This window comes from Sardina pilchardus, chromosome 10 (genome assembly GCF_963854185.1).
Source record: "Sardina pilchardus chromosome 10, fSarPil1.1, whole genome shotgun sequence".
NCBI lineage: Eukaryota > Metazoa > Chordata > Actinopteri > Clupeiformes > Clupeidae > Sardina > Sardina pilchardus.
This window is the reverse complement of record NC_085003.1, coordinates 34,443,054-34,469,811: the sequence shown is the minus strand read 5'-3', so window position 1 is coordinate 34,469,811 and position 26,758 is coordinate 34,443,054. Positions and strand designations below refer to the sequence as shown.

Genomic DNA, 26,758 nt, shown 5'->3' with positions numbered 1-26,758 from the left:
CAAAGGGGTTATTGGGTAACGGGAGCGCGCAATGTGCTCCCATCCTTATCATAGGTTATGGCTTTAGTTAGAGAAATGCCGAATTGCGGGGAGAGACTAAGTGGTTGAATCGATGGATTGCCTTGCGGACGTACTTCTTGAGTTGCACTGAGTTCGCATTCTACTTCTCTCCAGATGAGTTTCACCGAGTTTACATCCGGGTTTTTTCCCTAGGCAATGGAAGGCGTAGTACCACTGTTCCTTAGGCAAAGTGAAATAAATTCGCCGCACCGTCACAAGAAGTAGTTCTGTTGTAAAACACATTTTCTTTCTGTTATCAAAGTCGGTTTTCAACACATACAATCACGCCCACCCCCATTGTGTTAGTTTATAGTTGAACGAACGTGTTCTGAAGATAAAATACTCCTTTCACACTACAGTTTTCTAGCCCCCCTCCTCTCCCTCTTCCTGCGCGCATTGATAATTTTTGTACTGTGGCTGTGGTGAATGAGATTGAAGAAGAGTTCTTGTTTTGTATCTCAGTTTCTCTCTTTTTTTTACACAAATTCAATTTAAACAAATTAAGAAATAAAACAGACAAACTGGACGCTATCCAATGTAGGCTTATGAAATAGTTAGGGTAGTAATTGTACCGGGTATCCTGTACCGATTTGGGGTGTTTGAAAATATTTATTTAAATAATTTGTGTGGAGAGAAGGACTACTGCTCAAGTGAGTAGAGGAGGGTAAGTGCACCTTGGGATCTTTTTTATTATTATAAGAACTTTTATCTCCATTGTTTCGAAACTTTGATCGTTAACAGACAATATAGTGTTTGTTCATTTACGGTATCGTAGTCGCAAGGAGGACAAAACCGGCTGATGCTAACAGTTTTTGTTCATTTATCGTTATTCTAGGAGTTGAGTGGTATTTCTAAGTGCAATGGTTATTGGAGGGCAGCGAGCGTAGAGCAAAGGGGCCGATTCTAACTTGCCACCATCAGCTTCATGTACGTGATCATGATGATCCGTAAGCTAAGAAATTCAGCGTTGCGGCTTTACATGAGTGTAGAGGTTGTTGTGATGGAGTGCAACGGGTGTTCTTATCTTTTGGCTAGCTCGGGAGCTAGCTTTAGTAACAGTTACCAGTAACAGTTTTCTGTGCGGCTTCAATAGGCTGTAGCCTGCTAACTGACAATATTAGCAAGCTAGGTGGCTAGCTGTTTCTGGTTAGCTCACTGGCTAGAACCAGCGAGGTAATATTAGCTTACTAAAAGCTTGTAAGGTTGCTCCGAAAGCTGGCTAACGTTAGTTATCACTACTAACCCTGGGTATGGAGTTATGCAGTTATCCGGATTCCATAAATGAACTTCGTGGTGACGCTATCACGCTGTATTCTGGTTTGTTTCTATAATCTTAAAGAACACATTTTCCGTCTTTTCAGACGTTCATCAATTCTTCATCCACTTCTGATTTTTGCTACCAGCTAGGGGGACGTAACATTAGCTAGCTTGCACCAACAACTAGCGAGAGTAGCTATGGAACCTGCAGATTCTCATAGAGCGAAGCAAACGTGCGCCAGCTACATAGCTAAGAAGTAACGTTAGGTGTGCGGAGGGTGAGCTTTTTCTGTTACTTAAAAGTTGAGTATGTTGGAATATCAGTTTGATTACATTTCAATTGTATCCAACTGTTTAGACAAATCAACCGCATATCAAGGTTTACGGTATTCTCACAGATTTCTGGCACACAAGGCCTATCAAGTGAACTTTTCCCTATCATATCCTTGCAACGCTGCCGTACTCACTCAGGATAAAATTATGCTAGAATCCCACTAACATGAAATTATTTGTTTGAGACGATAACTATCGTTACTTTCGAATAGTTCTCTGTTTGTCACCCCACTAAAGAAGTTTTGCTTCTATGATGCAGGTTAAAAAAAAAAAAAACATTTGACTAGGGAGGAATTTGGACCACCCTTGCATTTCGGACGCGCCCATTGTTTCTCGGTCCTACCTGTTACTTGGATGGATGTATCAGTCAGTGATGGTGCCATCTAACTGAGACGAGATGCCTTGGCATTGACAATGGCATTTACTTCCGACGGAGCTGTATACAGATTGCGACCAACACAAACACATCTGTCGAAGAAAAAAATATTTAGTTCTGTAAAATCTGTTTACGGTTGTAGGCCTCATTGGTGCTTCAGTTATTACTAAAGCGCTCAATTGTTAGATTTGTGTGCTCAGAAAATTAGTAAAATGCCAAAAACTGAGTTTTTTAAGTATTCTATGTACAGGTGTTGTGTACCAGATTTATGTCAGATTTTTTCTGTAAATGACTGTGGTGTTTCTTGGGGCACCTGATGGAACTAGGTCCTTGCTATTATTCAGCTAATACTTTATATTATTATTATATTATTATATTATTATATTATTATTATATTATTACTTTATGATCTAGCCCCAACCTTTTCCAGATAACCATTTGATATGTGACCCATGTACTCTCTCTCTCTCTCTCTCTCTCTCTCTCTCTCTCTCTCTCTCTCTCTCTCTCTCTCTCTCTCTCTCTATGAGTAGCAAACTTTAGTTATTTTGTGGCATTTTTAAACACACTGTTAAATTAGCGTTCTGCTAAGATACAGTCTCTGTGCCAACATTTCTGATGCTTCTTTTCTGTAACGAACATGAAAGATGACTCCCCATACTCACTGGACATACCCACTGGACACACAGTACTCACTGCCCATACTCACTGGACATACAGTACTCACTGCCCATACTCACTGGACATACAGTACTCACTGCCCATACTCACTGGACATACTCACTGGACATACAGTACTCACTGCCCATACTCACTGGACATACTCACTGCCCATACCCACTGGACATACAGTACTCACTGCCCATACTCACTGGACATACTCACTGGACATACTCACTGGACATACTCACTGGACATACAGTACTCACTGCCCATACCCACTGGACATACAGTACTCACTGCCCATACTCACTGGACATACTCACTGGACATACAGTACTCACTGCCCATACTCACTGCCCATACTCACTGGACATACTCACTGGACGTGCCTGGGCCGTAGATGCCGTGGTAGTAACAGGGTGTCTGCTCAGGAGGTGCAGCTGATTGATGAGTTAGGCTGCAGAACATTAAGGGTTTGGCTGCAGAACATTAAGGGTTAGGCTGCAGAGCACTCATTGGCTACAGGGTTAGGCTGCAGAGCACTCATTGGCTACAGGGTTAGAGTGCAGAGCCTCAGACTGTATGGGAGGGCTAAAGTCCATCTGAGACAAATCATATTCCAGTTGTCAGCATTAGTTTGATGAGCTTAATCAGAAGCATTTGACTTAAATGTAATGTGGAGACAAGTCACCTAACTGTAGTGCAACTTCATCTCTCTAGAGGAGGCATTCTCTAAAGTCTGCAAGCTAATGTGATGCCATTCAAAGCTGTATTTTCCTCCAAGCTGGGTTTTTCAAAGTACAGTTTGCAATTGAGATGAAAGTTTGTTGATATTTCAGCTCAACGGCAAATGCACAACATTGGCTGGAACTTGCACAACATTGGCTGGAATAGAGTGTGGTTTGGTCCGAGCCACTGTGTTTGGCATGTACATAGATGAGTTAGCACACACAGCTAGAGGAGTTAGCACACACAGCTAGAGGAGTTAGCACACACTGGTAGGTGAGTTAGCGCACACTGGTAGGTGATTAGCACACACAGCTAGAGGAGTTAGCACACACAGGTAGGTGAGTTAGCACACACAGGTAGGTGAGTTAGCACACACAGGTAGGTGAGTTAGCACACACAGGTAGGGGAGTTAGCACACACAGGTAGGTGAGTTAGCACACACAGGTAGGTGAGTTAACACACACACAGGTAGGCGAGTTAACACACACAGGTAGGTGAGTTAGCACACAGTAGGTGAGTTAGCACACACAGTTAGTTGAATTTTACACAGTTGGGGGATTATGAGGAGCTGAATTTGCCCAAAGTGTTGGAACATTGTTATCTCTGGATGTTGGGAGTTGGCCGTTAGTCATGCCTTTATAGTGTTGGGCAGGTGGGATGTTGTTGGGCAGGTGGTATTTAGGGTGGGCAGGTGGTATATAGGTTGGGCAGGTGGATGGTGTTGGGCAGGTGGTATTTAGGTTGGGATGGTGGATGGTGTTGGGCAGGTGGTATTTAGGTTGGGCAGGTGGATGGTGTTGGGCAGGTGGTATTTAGGGTGGGCAGGTGGATGTTGGTGGGCAGGTGGTATATAGGTTGGGCAGGTGGATGGTGTTGGGCAGGTGGTATTTAGGTTGGGCAGGTGGATGGTGTTGGGCAGGTGGTATTTAGGTTGGGATGGTGGATGGTGTTGGGCTGGTGGTATTTAGGGTGGGATGGTGTTGGGCAGGTGGTATTTAGGTTGGGATGTTGTTGGGCAGGTGGTATTTAGGTTGGGATGTTGTTGGGCAGGTGGTATATAGGTAGGGCAGGTGGTATTTAGGTTGGGATGTTGTTGGGCAGGTGGATGGTGTTGGGCAGGTGGTATTTAGGGTGGGCAGGTGGTATTTAGGTTGGGATGTTGTTGGGCAGGTGGATGGTGTTGGGCAGGTGGGATGTTCTTCTTCACTGTTGTGTGTGTGGATAGACCATGGTCCTGAAAATACTGGATGGTATATGTTTGCTTCTCTCTGTGTTTGTGTGTTCACACTTGAGTGTGTGGCGGTAATGGGTTGTGTGTGTCTGCAAGTGTCTGATTGTGTCTATGTTTTTATAGCATGTGTGTCTGTGTCTTTGTGTGTGTGCACTCAGAGGGTCATTATGATCCTACAGTTTTGAACATGTCAGCCAGAGATACCTGTGATTACGTCGCCTCTTTTCTGCCGATTCATTTGTAACTACATGGCGCTACACCTCAAATGAGATTATAAGGGATGGGTTGACATGGCCCCTTGAGACCACGAGGCCCTACGGTGCTCCGGCCTACTCTCTCTCTGTGTGTGTGTGTGTGTGTGTGTGTGTGTGTGTGTGTGTGTGTGTGAGTGTGAGTGTGATGGCTGCTACTGTGGACCTGTAGAGACTTGGCTACGTGGTGAGTCCTGTATTGGCCCCTGTTGCACACACACCTGTAGTTGTGCTGTTGGCCAGGTGGGATGGCCTCTATTGTAGCTACAGGTGCTGTTGGCCAGGTGGGATGGCCTCTATTGTAGCTACAGGTGCTGTTGGCCAGGTGTGATATCCTCTATTGTAGCTACAGGTGCTGTTGGCCAGGTGGGATATCCTCTATTGTAGGTACAGGTGCTGTTGGCCAGGTGTGATATCCTCTATTGTAGCTACAGGTGCTGTTGGCCAGGTGTGATATCCTCTATTGTAGCTACAGGTGCTGTTGGCCAGGTGTGATGGCCTCTATTGTAGCTACAGGTGCTGTTGGCCAGGTGGGATATCCTCTATTGTAGCTACAGGTGCTGTTGGCCAGGTGGGATGGCCTCTATTGTAGCTACAGGTGCTGTTGGCCAGGTGTGATATCCTCTATTGTAGCTACAGGTGCTGTTGGCCAGGTGGGATGGCCTCTATTGGTGCTGTGCTGTTGGCCAGGTGGGATGGCCTCTATTGTAGCTACAGGTGCTGTTGGCCAGGTGGGATGGCCTCTATTGTTTGATTTGCATTGAGCTCAATGAGCATCAATCAGGCTAATGGACTAACTGAAATGCAATCATACCCTTGGCCATACCTAGAGATGTGGTGATGCAGGGCATCATCATAAAGGAAACTTTATAAGGATGAATAGTATCCTTGATCCATGAAATAACGGGCCTTTAGAAAATAACATGGTTCATAGAATTTAAAGGTATACTATGCAACGTTTTTCAGTTAATCAATTCGTTCCATACTGTTATATATGATTAAATGGGTCATTACCGGTCGAACAGTGTTTTTTTTGGCCGCTCTAGTGGTCTGTAGCGGTAGAACCACGCTTGCAACTTCGAGACTCCGGGCACGCACCCATGCAAGCATAAAATGAGCGAAAATGAAATGAAATGAAAGCGAAACCGGCGATGAAATCGCCAATCCTGCATAGTATACCTTTAACATAGTATGTATACTTATGGCCACAGATGTATATAAAATATACTGGCATATATATATAAAATATACTGCCATATATGAAATATTCTACCAGCACCAGACATGGTGAAGGGACTTGCAGTGTTAGCTGCTGTGTGGTGTAGCCCTAGAGCCGGCTTCTGGAGGAGATCAGAGGCTGCTGTGTGGTGTAGCACTAGAACTTCTGGAGGAGATAGAGCTTCTGGAGGAGATCAGAGGCTGCTGTGTGGTGTAGCACTAGAACTTCTGGAGGAGCTAGAGCTTCTGGAGGAGATCAGAGGCTGCTGTGTGGTGTAGCACTAGAGCTTCTGGAGGAGATCACAGGCTTCGGCTGCAGCCAGTTTCACATCGGTTCTCAGATGCCTTCTTTACAAGATCAGATGCTCTTGATGAACTCTTTAGAACAAGTTTTATTTTGATTGTTTGTTCTTTAAGCTCCCTTGTTAATCTTTCATGAAGTCTTAAAGTTATCTCCTGTAAATTATTTTGTGAACTTTACCTTTCTCTGTTTGTGAAAGAGAAGAGATACTGTATGTGTGTGTTTACAGTGGTGGAGTTGCACATGCAACGTGTGTGTGTGTGTGTGTGTGTGTGTGTGTGTGTGTGTGTGTGTGTGTGTGTGTGCTTCTATATGATGTCTGATGTATGACACTTCAGCTGCCTGATCTTAGCTACTGTCTAGAATATACTTGGTGTATTGGAATACAGTGGGCATTTAAATATGACTCTACAACATTGAACAACTAAGTGTGACTGTGAAGGACCTTCAAAGTCGAGTCACCTGCAAAAGCAACACATAGGCCTGCAGCTCTGGTCATCTAGTGTAAAATATGGTGTGGAGTTTTAGAGGTCACACACAAAGGTCATGGGTTGAGCTTCTTTGGATTTGTCCCATCTACCTTCCCCTGTAACTGATGGAATGTGGGAGCTTGTTGTGTTGTCTGGACTCCTTTGTTGTTGTTGTTGTTGTTGTGTTGTCTGGATTCCCTTTGTTGTTGTTGTTGTTGTTGTGTTGTGTTGTCTGGATTCCCTTTGTTGTTGTTGTTTTAGTTGTTGTTTTAGTTGTTGTTGTTGTTGTTGTTGTTGTTGTTGTTGTGTTGTGTTGTGTTGTCTGGACTCCCTTTGCCCTCCAACGTCCCACTGCACCGCGTCACTCTGAGTTGCCCTCTGCCAATTAGAATGTTCAACAGGAAACGCTGGACTCTGTCTGATGTAGACAACATGTGTGTCTTTCCTCGTCACCTCCTAGCAGGTTAGCTGAGTTTAGAATGCTCTTGTGTGCTGCTCCGTTTGAAGCTGTGATTGGTCCTTATGTGCGTCACTGTTTTTTCCTTTTTTTCTGTTTGAACAATGTGTCATATAAATTCAGTGAAGAGACCACTGCATATTTTTCAGATGTCATCCTACAGTTGCTGAGATACATTCGTATGAGTTGATGGGTCATATTCAAATGTAGTGGGCACGTGGTGTAGTTCTTCTGGGCTCCTAATTCAGTTCCTGCTGCTGATCTCTCTCCTCTCCTCTCTATCTTCTCTCCTCTCTCTCTTCTCTTCTCTTCTCTTCTCTTCTCTTCTCTTCTCTTCTCTTCTCTTCTCTTCTCTTCTCCTCTCTCCTCTCCTCTCTCTCCTCTCCTCTCTTCTCTTTCTCTTTTCTCCTCTCTCTCCTCTCTCCTCTCTCCTCTCTCTCCTCTCCTCTCCTCTCCTCTCCTCTCCTCTCCTCTCCTCTCTTCTCTTTCTCTTTTCTCCTCTCTCTCTCTCCTCTCTCCTCTCTCTCTCCTCTCTCCTCTCAAATTCAAATTCAAATTCAAAAGCTTTTTTGGCATGAATGTAAATACAATATTGCCAAAGCATCAATCAGGTTATAATAGTCGAAGAATAATACATACATACTGTAATATTAAGTAATAAAGAAAAAAAATAAAAAATAATAATCTCCTCTTCTCTCTGCAGGCTGACCGTATTCTTGGACTCTCAGAGCAGCTGAGTGGATCAATGATGGAATTACAAACGTTACAGGAGGCGCTGAAAGTGGAAATACAAGTTCACCAGGTGGGGAGGAGTCAGTTTTTTTCTATGTATTTTTTTAATATTATAGAGGCTATTAAAGCCATGTTGAACAACAACTCGGTATCATCTTCAAATAGATTTTGATGGCATACATTCCTCTGAAGGACAGGTGAACACAGCATCATTCCCACTAGCCTGAACACAGCATCATTCCCACTAGCCTGAACACAGCATCATTCCCACTAGCGTGAACACAGCATCATTCCCACTAGCGTAAACACAGCATCACTCCCACTAGCGTAAACACAGCATCATTCCCACTATCGTCCAGGTGAACACAGCATCACTCCCACTAGCCTGAACACAGCATCACTCCCACTAGCCTGAACTCAGCATCATTCCCACTAGTGTGAACACAGCATCATTCCCACTAGCCTAAACACAGCATCACTCCCACTAGCCTAAACACAGCATCACTCCCACTAGCCTAAACACAGCATCATTCCCACTAGCCCAAACACAGCATCACTCCCACTAGCCCAAACACAGCATCATTCCCACTAGTGTAAACACAGCATCACTCCCACTAGTGTGAACACAGCATCATTCCCACTAGCCTAAACACAGCATCACTCCCACTAGTGTGAACACAGCATCACTCCCACTAGCCTGAACACAGCATCATTCCCACTAGCCTAAACACAGCATCACTCCCACTAGTGTGAACACAGCATCATTCCCACTAGCCTAAACACAGCATCACTCCCACTAGTGTGAACACAGCATCACTCCCACTAGCGTGAACACAGCATCATTCCCACTAGCCTAAACACAGCATCATTCCCACTAGCATCCCTCTTACCCCACAGAGAGGGCATCTACACCATGGTGTGTGTGTGTGTGTGTGTGTGTGTGTGTGTGTGTGTGTGTGTGTGTGTGGTGTGTGTGTGTGGTGTGTGTGTGTGGTAGGGCTTTGACTCCGAACTTCGTTATTCGAATATAATTCGAATTTTTGAAAAATATATGATATTCGAACGAATTTTAGGCAGCTCTTAATATTCGAACCTGTTATGAGCATTATTTTTTTGTACATGTGTTTGCATGCAAACGTGGTTTTCAGATTCAGCAGCTTTCTCACATCTGGTAAAGTCGTGAATCATGAGCTCATTAGCAAGGCTATAGGCTTACTCATCTGGGCTCCTGTAGGTGATGTTAGCGAGTGGTTTGACTAGCCTATTCAGTTTCCCCACGTGTGTGTAAGTTTCAAGGTAAGCTAATAGTAACTTCCTCATTGGGACAGGCCCTTTTAAGTCTTGGAGTTGGAAGACATTGGTATTGAGATGGTCAATCAACTTGAATGCATGCAAGAGTTTTAATCTGTGCAGCATGCTAATCATGCTAACCGGATAATTTAGCTTGTTGTCTTCTATGCGTCATTGCTTTCACGATTGTGAATGTTTAGGATGCATGTCGAGGGACGGGTGTCCATTGAGCGCGCACGAGGGAGGACGAGAGAAAACGGGCCATGGAGAATGAGTTTAGGCTACTTAGGCAAAGTTGTATGCATAGTGCCTCCACCTGAACAGCGTTATGTCAGTGCAATCAAGCTTCCAGGGATTTTGTTTTCATGCAGACAGACGCGGTCTGCACGGAGTGAAGGGGCTGTGTACATGTGTGAGTGAGTGTGTGTGTGTGTGTGTATGTTTGTGAGAGAGAGAGAGACACAGACGCATGAGTGACAGAGAGACGGAGGGAGAGCAGGAAAAGGAAATTCAGGTTAATGAATGCTGCGTGTTTTTCCAATAGCATAAAAATAATGGTCAAAATATTATTAACAAATATTCGAATACATCCGAAGTTTGATATTAATAACCAAACGAACTTCGAATACGATTTTTGGCCAAAAGTCAAAGCCCTAGTGTGTGGTGTGTGTGGTGTGTGTGTGTGTGTGGTGTGTGTGTGTGAGCGTGTGTGCGCGTGTGAGCGTGTGTGTGTGTGTGAGCTCTGTGTATTCATACCCCACCACTGCTTTCCTGTGTGTGCTCAGTGCAGTGAAGCCTGTGTACTCCTTTAGAAACACTCCTCCGAGTCATTTGCTCTGGGAAGTGTTCAATTCCTCCCAGTTTCCATTAGATGCAGCAAAGAGTCTAATGTGTGTTAGATGATGCCCCTCATTTCTCTACTGCGAGGCAGGAGATTTGATATTGAGCTCTCTGTGTGGGACAGGTGCACTTGACTGCAGTTCAATTATTGGCCTGCAGATGTCACTGTTTCTGCTGTAATGTTTGTTGACTTGGACTTCACATTTGCTCAATTTCAGAGGAGGTGAAACTGTCTAATGTAGCGGACGTGTCTAATGCAGATGGGTCTGTTCGGTGTCTAACATGTTCATTCTCCATTTTCCCCTCATAGAAACTGGTTGCTCAGATGAAGCAAGATCCTCAGGTAAAGATGAAGGCGTCTGCAGTAGTAGTGGGAATGGCACATCTTTTACACTAAACTATAAGCTCACCACATTGACCGGCGCCACAGTGAAAGCAAAAGTGAAAACCAATGAAAACAGTTGAACACCCCCTAATACAAGTAAAATAAAAACACAAAAGAGAAGATGGGGCCAAAAAAATATAGCTAAATATGAAAACAAATACCAGAATACATATAGAATTTACATATAGAAAGTGAGGTGAATATCTCTGTGACAATGCTGCTGTTTTGCTACACAGAATGCTGATTTAAAGAAACAACTCCATGAACTCCAGGCCAAGATAACCGCTCTGAGTGAGAAACAGGTGAGTCTGACTGAGAAACAGGTTAGCTCTAGCCTGACGAGCCAGACCCACATCAAGATGTAGGGTCTCGGAACTCACCATTGGCAGGGCTCAATCAGAGGGGTGGGATAAACAGTTGTCTTTCAAACTCCCTCTCCATGCAATAGGATAGCGCTACAACCAATCATCTGCTTGTTTTCAAGTGGCAGTATTAGCAGGATGGGGAAATCACGCTTAACGTTGTAACTTATGGTCGCACGTCAGTCATCATTATGTTAAGCCCGCCCATCGACTCTACAGGATGTGATTGGCCCGACAGACGTTTCAAATTTCCAGTTCCCATGTCAACCGAGAGATGCTAGACTATCCCGCTACGGGCGTCTAGATTTCGAAGTTAGGTTAGCTCCGCTCTGAGTAAGAAACAGGTTAGCTCCGCTCCGAGTAAGAAATTGCTGAGTGCAGCTTAGAAAAACTGATCGAGAGCTTCTGTGAGAAACAGGTGAATCTGAGATAGACAGGTGAGTGAGTGAGTGAGTGAGTGAGTGAGTGAGTGAGTGAGTGAGTGAGTGAGTGAGTGAGTGAGTGAGTGAGCGAGAAACAGGTGAATTTGAGAGAGACAGGTGTATATGAGAGAGACAGGTGAATATGAGAGAGACAGGTGAATATGAGAGAGACAGGTGAATATGAGAGAGACAGGTGAGTGAGTGAGAAACAGGTGAATATGAGAGAGACAGGTGAATATGAGAGAGACAGGTGAATATGAGAGACAGGTGAATCTGAGAGAGACAGGTGAATATGAGAGACAGGTGAATATGAGAGAGACAGGTGAATCTGAGAGAGACAGGTGTATATGAGAGAGACAGGTGTATATGAGAGAGACAGGTGAATATGAGAGAGACAGGTGAATATGAGAGAGACAGGTGAATCTGAGAGAGACAGGTGAATATGAGAGAGACAGGTGAATCTGAGAGAGACAGGTGAATATGAGAGAGACAGGTGAATATGAGAGAGACAGGTGAATCTGAGAGAGACAGGTGAATCTGAGAGAGACAGGTGAATATGAGAGAGACAGGTGAATCTGAGAGAGACAGGTGAATATGAGAGACAGGTGAATCTGAGAGAGACAGGTGAATATGAGAGACAGGTGAATCTGAGAGAGACAGGTGAATCTGAGAGAGACAGGTGTATATGAGAGAGACAGGTGTATATGAGAGAGACAGGTGAATATGAGAGAGACAGGTGAATCTGAGAGAGACAGGTGAATCTGAGAGAGACAGGTGAATATGAGAGAGACAGGTGAATATGAGAGAGACAGGTGAATATAAGAGAGACAGGTGAATCTGAGAGAGACAGGTGAATATGAGAGACAGGTGAATCTGAGAGAGACAGGTGAATCTGAGAGAGACAGGTGAATATGAGAGAGACAGGTGAATATGAGAGAGACAGGTGAATATGAGAGAGACAGGTGAATATGAGAGAGACAGGTGAATATAAGAGAGACAGGTGAATCTGAGAGAGACAGGTGAATATGAGAGAGACAGGTGAATATGAGAGAGACAGGTGAATCTGAGAGAGACAGGTGTATATGAGAGAGACAGGTGTATATGAGAGAGACAGGTGTATATGAGAGAGACAGGTGAATATGAGAGAGACAGGTGAATATGAGAGACAGGTGTGTGAGAACCCGGTGAGCATAGCAGGCTTGTGTAAAATTCAGAATTGAATTGAGAATGACTCCTAAGTTCCAATTCAATTTTTGAATTTGAATTGAATTCGAATTGAGGTCAAAACAGGATGTAGAATTACAATTCGAATTTCAATTAAAGGAAGTAAAAAGTGAAATTAATTGAAATTTGACATAATTTATATACAGTATGTAATTAAGGGTAGTGTTTAGCAATGGAGCTTCACAATAAATGTGAGATATGATTGCATCACACAAACAACTTAGAATTGAAAATAGTAACCAACTACGTTTCCCGAGTAACCCTCCCAAAACGTAATGTATGTGAGATTCAACACATTCTTCCTGTTGTGTGACTTGAATTGTTTTGAATTGCCATGAATTGAATTCCACTTCCTGTCATTCCGATTCAAATTCAACTTCCTGTGGGGCGGAGCCAATTCAATTCAAATTCCAATTCATGAGTTGAATGGAAGCCAATTCTAAAACTGGGAATTGTGCACAAGCCTGGAGCACAGTTGAGAGATGTGGCTAGAGAGACTCCGTGGGGAGAACTCTGTGAGCGTGTGTGTGTGTGTGTCTGTGTGTGTGTGTGTGTGTGTGTGTGTGTGTGTGACCCGTTAGACTCGTCTCAGCGTCCTCGTGTGTGTGTGTGTGTGTGTGTGTGACCCGTTAGACTCGTCTCAGCGTGTGTGTGTGTGTGTGTGTGTGTGTGTGTCTGCAGATGAGCTGGTTCTGTGGAAAACCTCATTCAAATGAGCCACATGCAAATGCTGTTGCTCTGGCGACTAACGTGTCGCTCATTACACTGCAGAGTCCTGTTGAGTCATTACTTATTACCCTGCAGATATGTAGAGTCCTGTTGAGGTCACTCTGATGCTCTACATGTTGTTGCTACTCTGATGCTTCTCCATGTTGTGGCTACTCTGATGCTACTCTGATGCTCTCCATGTTGTTGCTACTCTGATGCTCTCCATGTTGTTGCTACTCTGTTGCTACTCTGATGCTGTCCCAGCTCTGATTCAGGTCTTCTTTCCTCTCAGAAAAAGGTGGTGGAGCAGCTGAGGAAGGATCTGATGGTGAAGCAGGAGCCGGAGCTGAAGCTGCAGCTGCAGACCTCTCAGAGCGCCGACACTAAACACCTGCTGCAGCCGGCCACCACTCACAACACCGGGGTACAGCAGGTACACACACACACACACACACACACACACACACACACACACACACACTAAACACCTGCTGCAGCCGGCCACCACCCACAACACCGGGGTACAGCAGGTACACACACACACACACACACACACACACACACACACACACACACACACACACACACACACTAAACACCTGCTGCAGCCGGCCACCACCCACAACACCGGGGTACAGCAGGTACACACACACACACACACACACACACACACACACACACACACTAAACACCTGCTGCAGCCGGCCACCACCCACAACACCGGGGTACAGCAGGTACACACACACACACACACACACACACACACACACACACACACACACACACACACACACACACACACACACACACACACACACACACACACACTAAACACCTGCTGCAGCTCTCCACCACACCCGCCCAGCAGCCGGCCACCACTCACAACACCGGGGTACAGCAGGCGCACAGACACACACACACACTAAACACACACACACACACACTCACACACACACACACACACTAAACACAGTTATACATGCACTATATTGGCAAAAGTATTTGGTGACCTGCCTTGACTCGCATATGAGCTTAAGTGACATCCCATCTTTAATCCATAGGGTTTAATATGACATCGGTCCACCCTTTGCAGCTATAACCACTTCAGCTGTTCTGAAAAGGCTTTCCACAAGGTTTAGGAGTGTTTAGGGGTTTATGGGATATTTTTACCATTCTCCCAGAAGCGCATTTGTCAGTTTACGCACTGATGTTGGACGAGGAGACTGGCTCTCAGTCTCTGCTCTAATTCATCCCAAAGGTGTTCTATTGGGTTGAGGTCAGGGCACTGTGCAGGCCAGTCAAGTTCATCCACACCACACTCTGTCATCCATGTCTTTATGGACCGTGGGACACACACACACAGATACACATACACACACACACACATACATACAAACACACACACACACACTTACAAAACACAGCAAGTTCTAATATCCCTCTCTGTAGAAGTTCTAACATCCTGTTCCGTTGTTCTCTCTGTAGATGTCCTAACATCCTGTTCTGTTGTGGTCTCTCTGTAGAAGTTCTAACATCCTGTTCCGTTGTTCTCTCTGTAGATGTTCTAACATCCTGTTCCGTTGTTCTCTCTCTGTAGAAGTTCTAACATCCTGTTCCGTTGTTCTCTCTGTAGATGTTCTAACATCCTGTTCTGTTGTTCTCTCTGTAGATGTTCTAACATCCTGTTCCGTTTTTCTCTCTGTAGATGTTCTAACATCCTGTTCCGTTGTTCTCTCTCTGTAGAAGTTCTAACATCCTGTTCCGTTGTTCTCTCTGTAGATGTTCTAACATCTTGTTCCGTTGTTCTCTCTGTAGATGTTCTAACATCTTGTTCTGTTGTTCTCTCTGTAGATGTTCTAACATCCTGTTCCGTTGTTCTCTCTGTAGATGTTCTAACATCTTGTTCTGTTGTTCTCTCTGTAGATGTTCCAACATCCTGTTCCGTTGTTCTCTCTGTAGATGTTCTAACATCCTGTTCCGTTGTTCTCTCTGTAGATGTTCTAACATCTTGTTCTGTTGTTCTCTCTCTGTAGATGTTCTAACATCTTGTTCCGTTGTTCTCTCTGTAGATGTTCTAACATCTTGTTCCGTTGTTCTCTCTGTAGAAGACGTTGACGGTCACCCCGGTGCTCACCGCTAAGACGCTACCTCTCGTGCTGAAAGCTGCCACCACAACAATGCCTGCTTCGGCCGCCGGCCAGTGTCCCACCGTCGCCATGGTTACTGCCATAAGCAGCATGCCCAAACCTGCGGTCAACTCCGACTCCCAGGCCACGCCCATCAACCTGCAGATGGCCAGCAAACTGCCCAATCAGGGCTCAGATCCGGTCCGCATCATCTCCAAGAACGCCATCGTGGTAAGTGCACACTCCCGTCATGCTTTGCGTCCCAGTCTGTGCTCAGCGCGGTTGTCCTGGCGATGACATCTGGACGACATGCGTGTTTGCTCCTCCTGTGTGAGGTGGAGATGTGTGCGGTGGCACTAACTCTGTAAAGATACACACACACACACACACACACACACACAAAAGAAACTGGCGTGATGTGAAGTGTGTGTGGCGGTAGCGGTGGTGCTGGGAGGCGGGGTGGAGAATAAACAGGTGATTTCATCGCAGGTGCAGGCCGCCACCACCACCTCGGCCCAGCCAATCAAAGTTCCTCAGTTTGTCCCTCCTGCTAGAGCCACGCCGCGGCCCACCTACCTGCCTCAGGTGCGTCCTCAAGCCCCGCCCCTCTCCTGGACCCTCCTGCCCCACCCCTCTGTGTGTGTGTGTGTGTGTGTGTGTGTGTGTGTGTGTGTGTGTGTGTGTGTGTGCACTTGTTGATGTGCTTATTTGTGTGTGTTGTTTTGTGGAGCTGCACCAAAGTGTGTTGATGCACATGCTGCTACTCTTCTCTACAGAAGAGTTCCGTCTTCTATTCATCTATTAACAGCCCAGTGCTGCTGTCTAGTTCAGGGGTTTTCAAAGTGGGTGCCGCGGCACCCTGGGGTGCCGTGACGCATGCTCAGGGGTGCCGCGGAATTGTGGCTTGATAATTTAATGACATTTTAAAAAGCATAATATCCATTTCAAAATTTATTTTATTGCAAAAACGTATTTGCAACACAAACAATAGGCTACAGTTTACTGTATCGTACTGTGCTGTATGTAGGTAGGCTACTTATTGTTTGTTCGGTGACTTCGTTCGTTATTCCGTATGGCGGAGTGCAGTTATAGGCGCAATGGATACGTTTTAAAGAGAACGCCATGCACCTCCACAGGGACAGACCTCGGAATCTGACCAGACGAAATCAGCAAAGAGAAAAGTGAGGCAACATAACGACTCCTACCTCCAGTATGGGTTCACTTGGGCTGGCGAGGTAACGTGTCCCACACCAGTATGCCTGGTCTGCAGGGAGACGTGAGCTAACGTTGGCTACGGCTATTGGGGAAGTTTGCGCTTCAAATACGAGTCCACTTATGCTAGTGGCCTTTGCCAGCTGCTCGCTAACGTGAGATGTCGATGAGGACAAATTTACAGATAACTTTTTATTTTGCAAAGAACTGAGATGAGATATTCAGGGTGACAGATGAATACTTGAGGAACAATAATCTTAGCTGGGATATGTGCGTAAGTCTGTGCACTGCCACTGACGGGGCGGCCTCAATGACAGGTCGGGTCAAAGGCTTTGTAACGAAAGCTATGCAACAGAATCCTTCCATGGTAGCGACGCATTGCATGTTGCATCGGGAGGCTCTTACTGCAAAAACGATGCCTCCAGACCTGACGGATGTATTGAAATAGATCGTAAAAATAGTTAATTACGTTAAATCACGTCCCCTTCCTGCCCTCTGCAGTGAAATGGGTTAAGACTGCACACCGAGGTCAGGTGGTTATCAAGTTGGTTATCCTGTTCACCATTTATTCAAAAGTTCAATTAAATGAGTTGAATGAAAGTAGTTCATTTGAATAAAACAAAAAAAGATATTAACTTCACCTTATCTTAGTAATACCTATAATAAAAGCATTGTTGGCCTATCCAACATATCACAAAGTTAAAGAAAATGGCATGAGGCCATCCTTAAAAATATCTTTGTTTGCAGTAACAGCCCCCCCAAAAAATAATTGGGTCGGTAGGTAGGCAAATATTTTTTTTTTCAAGATTCCAGGTAAAAAAAAAAAGTAAATTTTTGGTCACGGCGATTTTGTTGGTATGAATTTAAAAACATTTGCATGTTAGATATATATATATATATATATATATATATATATATATATATGTACATACACACACACACACGACACTATATTGCCAAAAGTATTGGGTCACCGGCCTTGACCCCCATATGAACTTCAGTCACATCCTATTCTTAATCCATAGGGTTTAATATGACGTTGGTCCAGTCTTTGCAGCTATAACAGCTTCAACTCTTCTAGGAAGGCTTTCCACAAGGTATATGCATGACTGTGTACCCGTGCACCAAGCAAGGTCCATACAGACATGGATGACAGAGTTTGGTGTGGAAGAACTTGACTGGCCTGCACCTGACCTTAAACCAATAGAACACCGTTGGGATGAATTAAAGGGGACTGAGAGCCAGTCTCCTCGTCCAACATCAGTGTGTGACTTCACAAATGCGCTTCTGAAAGAATGGTCAAAAATGCCAATAAACACTCCTAAACCTTGGAAAGCCTTCCCAGAAGAGTCGAAGCTCTTATAGGCCTACTGTAGCTGCAAAAGGTGGACCAATGTCATATTAAGCCCTATGGATTAAGAATAGGATGTGACTGAAGTTCATATGGGGTCAAGGTAGGTGACCCAATACTTTTGGCAATGTAGTAATATTTCTGAACGTGACTTAACAAAAATCAGCATACTTTATAGAGGGTGCATTAACCGTATGTTATCTGCACACCTATGACTAGATCCAATTTGTTGTAACAACACACAAACACTCTTGCTTAAATTCTTGCTTTATAATGATCTTTACCTTTTTAATTATTCTTTGACTATATTGCCCTTCTCTGCTCTTGTTTGTTACTATTTGCTTTGTGTCTAAAGCACATTGAATGACCTGTGTATAAAATGTGCTATTCAAATAAACTTGACTTGACTAAAATGTAGGCTATAGCTTTAAATATGCTGTAGCCTACTGTCAGAGAAGTAAACAAAAAATATATAATATGAAAATATATTATGAAAAAAATAATATGTTCATTTCAATGATTTTACTGGTAACTAGATTATACGGTTTACTTGCATCCACCGCTACGACGTGTCAATGCAACCTACAAATCAGAGACATTACGTTGCTTTCTTTTCTCCACCAGTAGCTAGTTCTTAACCACTTGAAGAATAGCTGTCCTTGCTAGCCTGTAGTAGAACGATCCCTTAACGGGTCACTTAAATGTTTCAATCTAAAAGAAACCACTTAATGCTGGCACGTCCTCATTTTTTTGAGTTTCTTCCACCAAAACCTTAGGTCTCATTTAAGTCTGTTGACACGGTCACCGTTACACGAATGGGGAGAAGGGATGGGTCCGAGAAAATATCTGGACATAACTTCGTGCCAAGTCATCTAAATGTTCAAGTGTTTAATGCGTTTTCAGGTGGATAATAGTGCCCGAACTAGTATAAGTTTTGACGTTGACCGCGAACATTTCTTGGCTACAGCCGCAGCTATTAGGCAACAGTCAAGCGCGAACCACTGGCAGTGAATGAGACTGGAAGCAGCCTGTAGCGCATGACAAACATAAACATATGACGCCACAGGTTTTTATTTGGAAGAAAGAACGCAGCCTACGTTTGTATGTAGGCAATTTGTATTCACAATACTTAAGAAAATATAATATTATTGTATTGCATTTGTATTGGGTGTTTGAAGAAAAATAGGACTAATTAAAAAAAAAAAAAAAATCGGTCGGTCTTAACGCAATTTGCAACCGGCAAGTCGGTCGGACTAGAGAGGGAAAAAAACAAATATTTGGGTCGGCCCTATATTGACAGGGTCGGTCGGGTTACGGCAAACAAGAATATTTTTAAGGATGGCCTGAAGTACAAATATGGCACAAAGGAGGTTGAGTAAAAAGTAAAAAAAAAAAAAAAAGGGGTGCCGTGGATGGAGAGAGATATGTTTAGGGGTGCCGTAAGCCAGAAAAGTTTGGGAACCACTGGTCTAGTTGACTCTTCTATTAACAGCCCAGTGCTGCTGTTCTTTACGGTAGTTAACTCTTCTATTAACAGCCCAGTGCTGCTGTTCTTTACGGTAGTTGACTCTTCTATTAACAGCCCAGTGCTGCTGTTCTTTACGGTAGTTGACTCTTCTATTAACAGCCCAGTGCTGCTGTTCTTTACGGTAGTTGACTCTTCTATTAACAGCCCAGTGCTGCTGTTCTTTACGGTAGTTGACTCTTCTATTAACAGCCCAGTGCTGCTGTTCTTTACGGTAGTTGACTCTTCTATTAACAGCCCAGTGCTGCTGTTCTTTACGGTAGTTGACTCTTCTATTAACAGCCCAGTGCTGCTGTTCTTTACGGTAGTTGACTCTTCTATTAACAGCCCAGTGCTGCTGTTCTTTACGGGAGTTGACTCTTCTATTAACAGCCCAGTGCTGCTGTTTTCTACGGTAGTTGACTCTTCTATTAACAGCCCAGTGCTGCTGTTCTTTACGGGAGTTGACTCTTCTATTAACAGCCCAGTGCTGCTGTTTTCTACGGTAGTTGACTCTTCTATTAACAGCCCAGTGCTGCTGTTTTCTACTGTATACAGTCTGTTCTGTGCAAAGTACACAATGGCCCAAACTGAACTGGCCAAGACCTTACTCTGCTGGTGGGAGCCGTAGTGAAACGGATCCCAGACTGATCCAAACCAAATGGCCGTCAAGTTAGAGTTCAGTCTGTTGGCCTAGCAGCTGGATGCGTTTTTGTACATATTGTGTATGTCTGTGTTTTTGTATGTGTGTGTGTGTCTGTGTTTTTGTACCATGTGCGTTTTTGCGATTTGGTAAGCTTTTGTATGTTTCTATGTGTTTCTGTGTGTTTGCGTATTGTAGGCAGGTAGCTTGCTAGCACTCCTATTTGTGTGTTGTGCTGCTTCTGCAGAGATTTTGTGTGTGTGTGTGTGTGTGTGTGTGTGTGTGTGTGTGTGTGTGTGTGTGTGTGTGTGTGTGTGTGTGTGTGTGTGTGTGTGTGTGTGTGTGTGTTTGCACGCGCGCACATATGTGAGAGAGAGAGAGTCCTATGATTCCCCTGTATAGTCTCAGTGTGAAGATTGAGTGATATTTGTGTAATACGTCGGGTAGCTGCCTGTTACACAGACAGACAGATACAGACAGAGTTCCTCAGGGAACTTGAGTCTTCAGTGTTGGTTGCTGCAGATGAACATGTTTAAAGATGATGACTGAAATAATGAACAGAATATTTGACCTGCTATTGCACAAGCCGTTGCAACCTTATGATTGGGCCGGGGAATGAAATGGCCTATTGCAGCCGTTATCTGGCATCCACGAATAATTAAAGACGTTTTACGTTGATTGTCTCCAGCAATTGAAACATTAGGTGTGGAAGAGGTCAGTGATCAGAGGGATGATTTGGGTCACTGTCTGTTTTTGGGTTACAGTCTGTCTTTCAGGCTCACCTGGTTATTATAGAGGTTGAATAATAGTGTCCCCAAGATCAACCCCTGGGGAACACCACAGGTCAAGGACAGTCTGTATTTGTGTCACAGTATGTCTTTCAGACTCACCTGTTTGTTGGTGGTCTTAGAAGTCTGAGATTTGTATATGAGGGAGGAAATAACCGTGTTTCCAGTTCACGGTAGCTTGGTGGCCGTGCACCAAACTCTCCTCATTGACAAAGCCAATGTGAAAACGGTTTTATTCAACAAAGGTAGAAACGGTTTTCCATTCTCTGTCATTTTTAAAGTTGTACTTTTCTATGGAGACATGAGCTTGTCCTGAATAAGTGTACACACTGAACCGTGACGTCTCCTATAAGCTTGTGCTGAATGATGCCATTACACACTCAGCTGTGAGGTCTCTTGTACTTCTCATACATGGTGCAACAGGAGCAAATGGTGTACTTTTCACAAACAGTGAAGATTAATTTTCTCTGCTTCATGTCTCCATCCTCCTATTGTTCCTTATTTAAATGGAGGGACTAGAACAGGAAGGACGGAAGGGAAGGGAGGATGGACAAAAAGAGATATAATATCAGCACCCCTAGCATCCACCTAGCATCTCCAGGCCCGTTGTATACGTAGCATCTCTTTCTAGCCTAGCATCTGCCTAGCATATCTTTCTAGCCTAGCATCCGCCTAGCATCTCCAGGCCCGTAGTATACCTAGCATTTCTTTCTAGCCTAGCATCCGCCTAGCATCTCCAGGCCCGTAGTATACCTAGCATCTCTTTCTAGCCTAGCATCCGCCTAGCATCTCCAGGCCTGTAGTATACCTAGCATCTCTTTCTAGCCTAGCATCTGCCTAGCATATCTTTCTAGCCTAGCATCCGCCTAGCATCTCCAGGCCCGTAGTAGACCTAGCATCTCTTTCTAGCCTAGCATCTGCCTAGCATCTCTTTCTAGCCTAGCATCCGCCTAGCATCTCCAGGCCCGTAGTATACGTAGCATCTCTTTCTAGCCTAGCATCCACCTAGCATCTGCAGGCCTGTATAATCCCTCCATGGTGTGGTGCAGGAGCTCCGTTGTGTGCTGGTCTGTCCTGTATGGCTCCTCAGTGGTGCCATCTGTGTTCTCTGTCAGCATGTGTGGCTCTTTCTCCGGCAGCATGGCAGCTGGAGTAGTTTCACCTGTGACCTTTCACCTCTGACCTCTACCTGCTCTCGTCTGTGCCCCCCAGGTGAGGCCGAAACCTCCCATGCCCAACAACGTGCCCATCGCCCCCGCCCCTGCTTCAGCTCCGCCCCCGCCCATGGTGGCCGCGCCTCCCCAGCTGCTGCAGCGGCCAATCATGCTGGCCACCAAGATAAGCCCCGCCTCCCTGTCACAGACCACACCCATCCACCAGGTGCGCATCGTCAACGGCCAGCCCTGCGCCGCCCTCGCCAAGACCACGCCCACCGGACAGGTGACTGGCATCGTCATCAGTGCGCCTGCATCCACTCTTCAGATCAGTAGCCTCACCACAGATGCAAAGGTGAGAGCAGCTCTCCAGATTCACATAACTTTCCTGATTCCACCCCATCCTTCTCTCGCATTCGTTTCCTGTAACTCTTCACTGTCCTGTCTGTATAAAGACCAAAAGACCAATGAAAAAATAGTTGCTCATTAACTACTGCCCACTACTAAACAGATGTAAAAAGAAACTGTCGGCTAACTGGTCTAATCCCCTTCCAGTGAATTATGCTAAGCTAGGCTAACTGGTCTAACCCACTTCCAATAAATGATGCTAAAATAGGCTAACTGGTCTAATCCCCTTCCAGTGAATTATGCTAAGCTAGGCTAACTGGTCTAACTCACGTCCAGTAGTGTGGAACTGGGTTATTGCACGTTCAGAGAAGAGAAGGGACTGGATCCTCATATCTAGCTCTGCGGTAGATGGCAAGTAAACTCATTTTCCAAAATGGTGTGTTCCTTCAATTAAAGGAGTCCTAGAATTCAAAACCACATTCACCTTGTTCCTGTTGAATTTAGGCGGCGAGCAGTGTCCAAAGGACAACACCAAAGACTTTACCGCGTCCCCCGCCTGCTTTCGTATGCAAATTGGGAAATAGAAACAGCCGTGTTGAAATGCTCCAATCTGAACAGAGCTCAGATAACACGTAATAGGCGCCCATCCCCCTTTAGATACACCCCCTCTCATTTGCATACCTTCGATTAATAATTCTTGTTAAACTGCTCTTACGATGCTAGTATCTAGATATAGCCTACTGTCTATGGCAGAGCTGTTGTAATGCTAGCGTTATTACAGCTAACTTTGGAGAGTTACTATACTAAGAAATGTACTGATAAAACTTACCAATCTAACACATTCATTCTGTTGGGGAATCTGCTGCACTTCATCTTCGTCAGAAACTTCTTCTGACTCGGTTTATACATGTACGGCTGTATTCCTTATTTAAATCCATTGTTGATAGCTTTATCAAAGACTGCTTAACCTGCACCTGCCGTGCACTTCCTCTTTATCCACTACGAGCTTGATTACTTTACTGATTGTGGCTTAACATCAGCACTTATTTGTGAGATGTCTTTGGATATCGTATGAGGTTGCAGTTAACCTAACCTAACCTAATTGTTGCTCCTTTTGTACCGTCGCTTGACATGGTATATTCACAAGTCAATTTGGATAAAAGCCTCAGATAAGTGATACAATGTAAATATCAGACAGTTGTCTGTAAGCAAGATTAAAAAAATAAACATTAACCTCCATCAATGTTAAGGTAAGAATATTATAAGAATAGTATAAGGTAAGTAAGTAAGTAAGTAAGTAAAATTTATTTACAAAGCACATTTACACACAGCATAAGCTGACCACTGCTGTACAGTGAAAGACTAAAAAGGACGCAAAATAATACAAAGAACATTTGATAAAATGTAGATAGTGAAATAATAACATTCAAGACGGGACAGGGCACAAAACACAGAACATACAGAGAAGAAACAGAAGTACAGAATTAGGGAGCAGGAAAGGCCAGGGAGTACAGGTAGGTTTTTAGCCTGGATTTGAAGGCAGAGATGGAGGGGGCGGATCTAATATCCAGGGGGAGCTGGTTCCACAGACGTGGGGCAGCAACAGCAAAGGCTCTGTCACCCCGCTGTTTGAGCCGTGAGCGCGGCACATGTAGGAGCCCTTTATTGGTGGATCGAAGGGACCTTTGGGTAGAGTGGAGCTGGACACGGTTGATGATGTACGCTGGGGCCAGCCCATCTAGTGCCTTAAAACCAAATAATAAAACTTTAAACTGAACCCTAAAAAGAAGTGGGAGCCAGTGTAGGGAGGCTAGAATGGGCATGATGTGCTCACGTCTCAGTGTAGGGAGGCTGCCAGTTAGAGCAAGAGTATTTTTGCTACTGTGACTTGTGGTGATTTGTTGTGCTCTCTAAAGTGTTTGCACCCCCTCTTCTACAGACTGTGCTTTCTAAAGTGTTTGCACCCCCTCTTCTGCAGACTGTGCTTTCTAACGTGTTTGCACCCCCTCTTCTGCAGACTGTTAAACTCCACGGGGGGTCTGAGCAGGTGCCGGCGACTCCGCCCTCTTCCACGCCCCCATCTCTGCCTGCAGCCAAACCCACGCGCGAGGAGAACCCTCAGGTGCGACCGCTCACCCTCGTCTGCCACACTGCGGGCAGGACATGCTCACCTGTGCTCTCCGGTTCATATAGTCATAATGTGACATGCTCACCTGTGGTCTCCGGTTCATATAGTCACACTGTGAGCGGAAGGTGGCCACACGTGGCATGTCGCTCGGAGTTATTTGATGATGTCGTACGTCAGCAGAGTTCCACTGTCGAGCCATCGCAGGGCGACTAATATTGGACACAGCGATTAAAGGCACCAAGACTATTCGTGGACACAGCGAATAAAGGCACAAAGACTATTCGTGTCCCAATAGTGAATAAAGGCACCCAGACTAATAGTTAATTTGTGTCCCAATAGCGAATAAAGGTACCCAGACTATTCATGTCCCAATAGTGAATAAAGGCGTATCCAGACTAATCGCGTCCCAGTGGTGAATAAAGGCGTATCCAGACTAATCGCGTCCCAGTGGCGAATAAAGGCGTATCCAGACTAATCGCGTCCCAGTGGCGAATAAAGGCGTATCCAGACTAATCGCGTCCCAGTGGCGATTAAAGGCGTATCCAGACTAATCGCGTCCCAGTGGCGAATAAAGGCGTATCCAGACTAATCGCGTCCCAGTGGCGAATAAAGGCGTATCCAGACTAATCGCGTCCCAGTAGTGAATAAAGGCGTATCCAGACTATTCGTGTCCCAGTGGTGAATAAAGGCGTATCCAGACTAATCGCGTCCCAGTAGTGAATAAAGGCGTATCCAGACTATTCGTGTCCCAGTGGTGAATAAAGGCGTATCCAGACTAATCGCGTCCCAGTAGTGAATAAAGGCGTGTCCAGACTCATCGCGTCCCAGTGGTGAATAAAGGCGTATCCAGACTATTCGTGTCCCAGTGGTGAATAAAGGCGTATCCAGACTAATCGCGTCCCAGTAGTGAATAAAGGCGTATCCAGACTGATCGCGTCCCAGTGGTGAATAAAGGCGTATCCAGACTAATCGCGTCCCAGTAGTGAATAAAGGCGTATCCAGACTGATCGCGTCCCAGTGGTGAATAAAGGCGTATCCAGACTATTCGCGTCCCAGTAGTGAATAAAGGCGTATCCAGACTCATCGCGTCCCAGTGGTGAATAAAGGCGTATCCAGACTAATCGCGTCCCAGTGGCGATTAAAGGCGTATCCAGACTAATCGCGTCCCAGTGGCGAATAAAGGCGTATCCAGACTAATCGCGTCCCAGTGGCGAATAAAGGCGTATCCAGACTAATCGCGTCCCAGTGGTGAATAAAGGCGTATCCAGACTAATCGCGTCCCAAGGCCATTGGTCACCTCCATCACTTCTCCGGGGCGTCCTCAGGGCTTCTGTTCCCGGGTTGTTATGGTGTTGATCTGGGTTGTTATGGTGTTGATCTGGGTTGTTATGGTGTTGATCTGGTTGTTATGGTGTTGGGTTGCCCAGGCGCTAGTGTCAGTCGATCGTAACAGTCTGCATGCTTGCAGTCATCGTTCTCATACCTAAAATACTCTCTGACTGAACGTGTGCAGAACTTGTGCATTTGCATAACAACATTTGAAACGTTTTCCCCGGGGACACCTCCGAACCCCCTCTAACTTTTGGCCTGAAGTAGCCTACGGGAAAATGTCTGACCTCTTGCAAGTTCACCAAAATTTGTGTGTGTGTGTCCAATGCAGAGGTAAACATACACTGAGACTATTTTCTCTCTCCACAGAAACTTGCCTTCATGGTGTCTCTGGGCCTAGTGACGCACGACCACCTGGAAGGTACTCACAGATGCACACACACACCCACACACACACACACACACACACACACCCACACACACACACACACACACACACACACACACACACACACACACACACACACACACACTGGACCTGAGAGAGAGATGTGAGCTTGTGATTTCCTGCCACAGAGATCCAGAGCAGGAGACAGGAGCGCAAGAGGAGAACAACCGCCAACCCGGTGTACAGCGGAGCGGTGTTTGAGCCAGAGGTACACACACACACACACACACACACACACACACACACACTCAGCTCTGAAAAAATGAAGACACCACTACACATTTTCCCTTCGGTTGGGCATATTTGGTGGGGGGACACACAGGCAGAAGTTAACTACAATGGGCTACATAACAAGGAGCCTTAAGTTAACTACAGTGGACTACACACACACACACACACACACAGGCTTTAACTACAG

At 45.1% G+C, this 26,758-nt stretch overlaps 1 protein-coding gene across 5 annotated transcripts in view; it reads left to right on the top strand.

The window, feature by feature from the left end:
* The first annotated feature begins 496 nt into the window (after window positions 1-496).
* phf21ab (PHD finger protein 21Ab) overlaps window positions 497-26,758 on the top strand; it is a 39,840-nt gene continuing 13,578 nt past the window's right edge. For 2 of the 5 annotated variants that reach the window (XM_062548103.1, XM_062548099.1), the window contains exons 1-11: window positions 497-724; window positions 8,050-8,148; window positions 10,519-10,551; window positions 10,830-10,895; window positions 13,602-13,742; window positions 15,415-15,666; window positions 15,925-16,020; window positions 22,146-22,442; window positions 24,453-24,557; window positions 26,262-26,313; window positions 26,469-26,548. In XM_062548103.1, the coding sequence (XP_062404087.1) occupies window positions 8,092-8,148; window positions 10,519-10,551; window positions 10,830-10,895; window positions 13,602-13,742; window positions 15,415-15,666; window positions 15,925-16,020; window positions 22,146-22,442; window positions 24,453-24,557; window positions 26,262-26,313; window positions 26,469-26,548 (1,179 nt within the window). In that variant the 5' untranslated portion in view covers window positions 497-724; window positions 8,050-8,091. The remainder of the gene's footprint in view (window positions 725-8,049; window positions 8,149-10,518; window positions 10,552-10,829; window positions 10,896-13,601; window positions 13,743-15,414; window positions 15,667-15,924; window positions 16,021-22,145; window positions 22,443-24,452; window positions 24,558-26,261; window positions 26,314-26,468; window positions 26,549-26,758) is intronic. The other 3 variants (XM_062548100.1, XM_062548101.1, XM_062548102.1) reach the window with 3 other exon arrangements.